At 44.6% G+C, this 7406-nt stretch overlaps 1 protein-coding gene across 1 annotated transcript; it reads left to right on the top strand.

The window, feature by feature from the left end:
• Nucleotides 1–1178: 1178 nt before the first annotated feature.
• On the top strand, nucleotides 1179–6474 carry LOC105934603 (leucine-rich repeat and immunoglobulin-like domain-containing nogo receptor-interacting protein 3). The gene is made up of 3 exons (XM_036133092.1): nucleotides 1179–1805; nucleotides 1977–2720; nucleotides 2857–6474. Exons 1-3 carry the CDS (start codon nucleotides 1251–1253, stop codon nucleotides 3424–3426), a joined length of 1869 nt encoding a protein of 622 aa, XP_035988985.1. The 5' UTR covers nucleotides 1179–1250; the 3' UTR covers nucleotides 3427–6474.
• The last annotated feature ends 932 nt before the right edge of the window (nucleotides 6475–7406 follow it).

Below are 7406 nucleotides of genomic sequence, written 5' to 3'. Positions count from 1 at the left end.
GGATTAAACTGATGATCTACCTGTGTGTGTTTGAGAGAGAGAGAACTGCAGACCAGAGTAACAATAACAGAGCGCTCCATAAATATTTTATTAACCAGAAAAAAATTTTTTTACAGCGGCTACATTTAGCAGGTAAACACGCCCAGGGCAACACACCTCAGCTCCCCTCAGCCCCACCCGCGGTTTGTCCCTGTCTGAATATGCGCTAAAACCGCATCTGTAAAATGAACTGCGCCTGTCTGACTCTCAATGAAACGTATTGCAGCTTTGTGCGTGAAGAGTAAAAAAATCGCGGAGGCTGCAAAGAGGGGGGGTGGGCGAGTCATGCGCGTCAGTGCTGGTAAAGGTTCGAGTCACCCCAACAGGAGCAGCGCTGGTTGGAGGCGCTGCGCCAAAGAAAGAGAGACTGGTCGCTCAATTTAAGCTTGTAAAAACTTATGGCCCGAATTCAATTGTCCCTCTACTGACGTACACGACGTGAAGCGAGGAAAGAGTTGGAGAGACATTTGTCAATGGTTTGCACCTGTTGCCTCCGATTCCCTGGTTTCAGCCAACTGAGCATATTTGCGAGAATGAATGAAGAAGAGGGCACAAGCTGCTTCTTCTACGCATTGAAGCACAATGCGTAGAAGAAGATAAATTCATATTACGATGAAGTGTAGAACAACACTTTTTAAAATAAACAGATTTTCATGTCAATACATTTTATTTATTTATTAAATTTGCTGTTTTGATTTTTGTTTCCACAAAGGAAATTATTATTTACACGTCTTTATGGTGTGGGGAAAAAATACTGTCAAACCGCCATTACAGATTTCAGCTCGCGCACCCCCTAGTGGCAGCTCGCGCACCCCCAGGGGTGCGCGCACCACACTTTGGGAATCCCTGCTCTAACACAACACACACAGCAGGACTATCTTTAAGATAGTCGGGGCCGGTCGGAAGGGGAAAATCAGTGCAAAATTGGGACTAATTATCCTGCCGTGTGACAGCCTTAAAAGACCGACTTTTTGATTTTACTTTTTCGTTTTTTCCGCCATCAGTCTGGCGGTGGGTAGCCTGGGCCCCTTCATAACCGTGGGCCCAGGGCAGCTGCATCCATTGTATTACATTAATTTGACTTTATTTTACAATTACCCTTGATGGATTCTTACTCATGCATTTTCCCTGCTTTTCTGTCTCTTCTCTGTTGCAGGTGTCTGGTGCACTGACCTTGCCTGTATCAGGCAAGGAGTCAGAGGACCAGCGCCATGACTGACTCTCCTGGCCCTGGTGGTTGTGGCTTAGTGCCATGGCCGAAGGTGTGGAAATGGGTTCTGGCTTCCTCACTGGTCTCTGTGATAGCTTTGACTTTGCCAGAGAGCAGCAAGGCCTGTCCTCCACGATGCGAGTGTTCAGCTCAGCTGAGGTCTGTGTCCTGTCAACGGCGGCGGCTCACAAACATCCCAGAAGGCATTCCAACCGAGACACGGATCTTGGACCTCAGCAAGAACCGGCTTCGTTGGGTGCAGGCAGGTGATCTGGCACCATACCCTCGGCTGGAAGAGGTAGACCTTAGTGAAAACCTCATCGCCACATTAGAGCCCAATGCCTTTGCTGCACTTCAGAATCTAAAAGTCCTAAAGTTGAGGGGCAACCAGCTGAAGTTAGTGCCTATGGGGGCATTTGCGAAGCTGGGCAATCTCACCAGCCTGGATCTAAGTGAGAACAAGATGGTGATTTTATTGGACTACACCTTCCAGGATATGAGGAATCTTAAACAGCTGGAGGTTGGAGACAATGATCTGGTTTATATATCTCACAAGGTAAGCTCAAAAGTCAGTACAACAAAGATGTAAACAGAGGTGCTTCTTTTTGTGCCTCCTTTCTCTGTTTTGTCTCTCTGACTGTTCAATATGTAAAAAAAAAAAGAACAATGCTTGCCTTTGTGTATGTTTTTGAGTGACTATTTTCCCATCCCATATTTTTCACCCCAGGCATTCTCAGGACTTCTGGGACTGGAGGATCTCACAATAGAGCGCTGCAACCTCACATCCATCTCTGGCCAGACGCTATCCTACCTCCACAGTCTGGTCACTCTTCGCCTTCGACATCTTGGTATCACTGCCCTGGAGGATCAGAACTTTCGCAAATTGACCAACTTGCGGGGTCTGGATATTGATCACTGGCCATACCTTGAGTATATCTCCCCGCTTAGTTTTCAGGGCCTTGACCTTCACTGGCTCTTCATCACCAACACTAACATCACCTCTGTCCCGTCTGCCTCCTTCAAGAACCTGGTGCACCTCACCCATCTCAACCTGTCCTTCAATCCCATTACCACATTAGAGCCTTGGGCATTCAAGGACTTGCTGAGGCTAAAGGAGCTCATCATGGTGAGCACTGGGTTGCTGACAGTGGAGCCTCATGCCCTTGGAGGCCTCAGACAGATTCGAGTACTCAACTTCTCCTCCAACGACCTGCAGACTCTGGAAGAGGGGTCCTTTCACTCTGTTAACAGTCTGGAGACCCTCAGAGTGGATGGCAATCCCTTGTTGTGTGACTGCCGTCTGTTGTGGATCCTGCAAAGACGCAAGACCCTCAACTTTGACGGCAGAGTGCCGGTGTGTGCAGGGCCCTTGGAGGTGCAAGGGGTCAGCCTCAGCGCCTTCTCTGATTCTGCTCTCTTCGATCACTTTACATGTCAGAAACCTAAGATACGCAACCGTAAGATGCAGCAGGTAATACAAATGGATCAGTTTATATTCTTTTAAAGTAGCTAAATTGTTCTCTAATATTGATAGATGTTAATCTTTCGTGCTATATATAAATCATTTCTTATGCATATTCAATCAAGTGCTCTACCACCTCTCCTAGGTGGTTGCTCGGGAAGGCCAGCCAGTGAGTTTTGTATGTCGAGCTGATGGAGATCCTACACCTGCTATTATCTGGATCTCACCACAACGTAGACGAATCACAGCAAAGAGTTCAGGTCGTATCACTATTCTCCCTAGTGGTACTCTGGAGATCCGCTACGCTCAACTTACTGACAGTGGGACGTACATCTGCATTGCCACAAATGCCGGGGGCAATGATACCTACTTCGCCACTCTCACGGTGCGAGGCCAACCACTAGACTCTGCCTCCGCCTTCTTTCTTAACCGCTCTCTGTACAGCGGCGAGTACTTCAACGACACAAATCTAAACAGCACACGGGTTTTCCTCAAGTTCACCTTGGACCTGACTACCATTTTGGTCTCAACGGCCATGGGTTGCATCACCTTTCTGGGAGTGGTTCTCTTCTGCTTCCTGCTGCTGTTCGTGTGGAGCCGGGGGCGCGGCCAGCGCAGGAACAACTTCACAGTGGAGTACTCGTTCCGAAAGTCTGAACCCGCAACAGGGACCGCCACAGGAGGGACTAGGAAGTTTAACATGAAAATGATATGAAACAACGCAGCCAGGGGTCCTTCGGGGGAGGCATGAGCACGTCCCAAAAACGTGTTTGACACACACAAACACACACAGCCGCTAACTCACAAAGAAGTTTGAAAGCACAATTAGCTCCTGTCTATAGCTCTCCTCCAAATTGAGTGGCCACATAAAAAAAATTTAGTTCTGATTTAATTTGGTGTATGTGGGAAAATTGAAATGGCTCTAATGTTGCCACCTTGCAGTGGTTTACTTCAGCTTGTGGCTGTGAATGACTCCGCAAGGAATCGCAGTTTAATGGGCTACTAGCCAGTCATCCTTGATAATAATGGTGTAGCAAGGAATAGACGTCAATGATAAATGGAGCGTGTAAGATGAGCAGCACTTTTTTGGTTATTTAAACAATGAGAATAAACGCTCAGTGATTGGCAAAGTATGTCATAGAGACCATCAATTTAAGTGTTCTTTTGGTTTTTGCTTCTTTGTGAGATTTCACCCAAATATGTGCTGTGTGAGTTTGGGACGAGCGTGCCGGTCAAGACCTGCTGTGGTTGCCTGTGACTCAGACAATTACAAATCAGGAACACCAAACACAGGCCACCACAGGAACCAAAGAAACCAATGCAAGAGAGAACAAATGGTCCGGGCTGAGGTGAACCGAAGGTACCTGTGTTTACGCTACCTTACACAAACCCCTAAGTCCTGTTCTCTAATGCATTGGTGGCCACCTAACCTTCCTGGTGCTGCCCGGGGGGAGCAGCCTGGAGAGTTGGGTCATTCTCAGAGGTAGAAAAAGAACATACAGCGTGCACAAGACAGCCACACTTCGCCAAATTGGTGATGACACACAGTAGATCACATATAGCACCTTTTCTCAGGAAGAGTGAAGTAACGAGCCAACACAATGAGATTACATTAAGCACATTTATTTGTTAAATGTAACATTCCAGCAATACTGTATAGCCATATAGCCAACGCTCAGTCTCCCAAGAGGCAACTGAAATTTGTGACAGAAGAAACAAAGCCATAGTTTGTGTAGGTTGAATTTTTATATAGAATGTGCCTGATTTAGTTATAAAAATATCACTACTGCCATCTTACGAGCCGTCCCGGTCTTAACAAGACCATCTGGTGTCACACTGGATTTGCAGTGCGCTCCACAGAATAACACAAACACATGAGAACAACAATCATAGTTGCACAGGAGCAAACAAATTTGACATAGCATACACAAGGATAATAATAAGTCTATAATAGCGATGCTGGCTTCTCTTTCTGTCTCTGAGACGGCCGGTGCGTGAATGTCTCTGCCCCCCTAGCCCAGTGCATCCCCCCCCATTCCCTCCCTTCCCCACACACCCCCACTGGGTCCTCCTTTGGGAGGGGTCCCTGGCTGGAGAATGAGAATTAAAATGTAAATGAAGTTTTGTTCACCCTACCCACACCATGTGCATCGTATAGTGGAGAGTAGTACTGTGGTCTTAATGGCAAAATAACAATTTTTTGTTTGTTTTTTTGCTCATATTTGTTTGTCCCTTATTTTTATTCTGTTCAGTTGTTGTTGTCTGTGATCTTCTGAATGTTCACTGTCTTGAAGTACCTTGTCTTCCATGGGAGACGATTCTGTTCTCAACACCTTATAAAGTTCACTGCATGGAACCTGTGAACATTTCTAGGTGTAGACTAAACCAAGGCTAAACAACATGTTTATCAGCCTACTTTAAAATAGACTGAAGGTTTACACTGATGTAATAAAATAGCTAAAATAAGCATAACTAAGGGTGCCCTGATGCATCTCAGTAATCCAGATAGAAAAACACAAAAAAGTGGATAGGTCTTCTGGTCGCGTTCTTCTCCCAGTGGAGTAAAAAAAAAAAAAATACACTAGGGCAAAAACTGGTTCACCCCAAAGATACAGTCCCCCAGCACAAAAAGACTAATGTTGTGTATGATGTTAAGTGTCAGGAGGACTGTGACCAGTTGTACATTGGGACACAAAGCAGCCACTAGCCAAAAGAATGGCCTTCCACAGAAGAGCAACATCATCAGGCCAAGGTTCAATGGTTTACACTCATCTGCAGGTCAGCGATCACTCTTTCATGGATGAAGATGTTCTCATCCTGAATATAGAGAAACGCTGGTTTGAAAGGGGAGTAAAGGAAGCCATTTTCGTGTAGAAACCGCCCGCCGTTAAAAAGGGGTGGTGGCCTCCGGGTTAATTTGTCCCCCTCTTACAATTTTATTATTGCGAGCATGACTCAGCCCCCTGGGAACAATAAGTGTCCATCAGAGCAATCAAGATTGGTTGGTAGTCTGATGGTCCTCTTTTGCATGCAAGCAACCTGTTTTGTCAAACTTGAACTTGTTGATCCGCTATGCAAAGGCACTGCTTATAAAGCTAAGTTTACCTACAACTCTACAGGTTGAAGAAGTCTCTCAGAGAAGAGAAAAAAACATTTCAACAAAGAAGAACCCATCCAGAGGACCTATCCAATTTATTTTCTATATAAACCAGGGGTGTTAAACTCAAGCCCAAGTGCTGGTGCCCTGCAAGTTTTAAATGCATCTCTGCTTCAACACACCTCAATCAAATAAATATGTCATTAGTAACAATGATATAACATTGTTACTTGTAGTGTTTATCAAAATACCAGACAAGCAAAACTCATAGGTAGGTAGTGTCCACTGACCTTTTTTCACACTGGACAAAATAGCACTATCAACATGCAGTCTGTATTAAAGCTCCATCTGATGTGCATCGGAAATTTGAACAAGGATAGGAAAATACATTACATCTGATTTCAGCAATTTTTAAGTGCAAATCTGAAAACAATTTAACGAGATAGAAACTGACAGAAATGCAACTAAACACATCGTTTTTAGCCATGTGGCCGCCATGTTGAATTGCAACCTCACATCCATCTGTTGAAAGTCAGAAAGTCTGAGAAAGGAACAGAATCAAATAGAGCCAAAGACTTGGAAAGTTAAAGATATGCAAGCCCTATCTATCTATCTATCTATCTATCTATCTATCTATCTATCTATCTATCTATCTATCTATCTATCTATCTATCTATCTATCTATCTATCTATCTATCTATCTATCTATCTATCTATCTATCTATCTATCTATCTATCTATCTATCTATCTATCTATCTATCTAGTATAGTATAAAATATTTGCTCACCTGTCTTGATTTCCACATGAATTTAATTGACATCCCATGCTTTATCCATAGGGTGCAGCTATGACACCTTAGCTGTCCCTAAGGTTCTGGGGAGAGTTTATGTGGATTTTTGACTTTTCTTCTAATTCATCTCAAAGGTGTTCCAATGGGTTGAGGTCAGGACTCTGTGCAGGCCAGTCAAGGTCATCTACACCAAACTCTCTCATCCATATTATAATCCACCTTGCTCTATGCACTGGTGCACAGTTATGTTAAAAGAGAAAGAGGCCATCTTCAACAAGTTCTCACAAAGTTGAAAGAGTGGTATTGTCCGAAATCCCTTGACATGCGGAAGCATTCAGAATTCCTTTCACTGGAACTAAGGCATCCAGACAAAGCCAGGTTAGCTGTATCCAACTAACCTCTTGGCCAGATGGGGGACCCGTCCAGACGAAGCAGACGCGAAACTGGCTACATTTAAAACATGCTCTCAGAGTGGATAAGTCTGAAGTCTGAATCCGGCTCCATCTTGACACCCATATCTGCATAACAGGCCACAAACTGGCATTTACTTGTGCTTGGGAGCCAATGTAGACCTATCCTCTACATTATCACACGTGCGCTGTCACAAACAACAACAATGGTGGACTTTGGAGTTGTGGTTGTGTTTTAGACGCGTCAATTTATTGTGGGTTTCACACCAACACATTTTGCAACTCTACTGCGTTTGTGAGGACCGCCTTGTTGTTGCTCCACACAAACTCCTCTTTTTCCTCTTCTGCATTAATTGTTTTCTCCCTACTCTTCTTTCTTTATCTTGCTCCTTTACTT

Source organism: Fundulus heteroclitus, unplaced genomic scaffold, assembly GCF_011125445.2.
Source record: "Fundulus heteroclitus isolate FHET01 unplaced genomic scaffold, MU-UCD_Fhet_4.1 scaffold_571, whole genome shotgun sequence".
Classification (NCBI taxonomy): domain Eukaryota; kingdom Metazoa; phylum Chordata; class Actinopteri; order Cyprinodontiformes; family Fundulidae; genus Fundulus; species Fundulus heteroclitus.
This window is presented reverse-complemented; position numbering and strand designations above follow the sequence as displayed.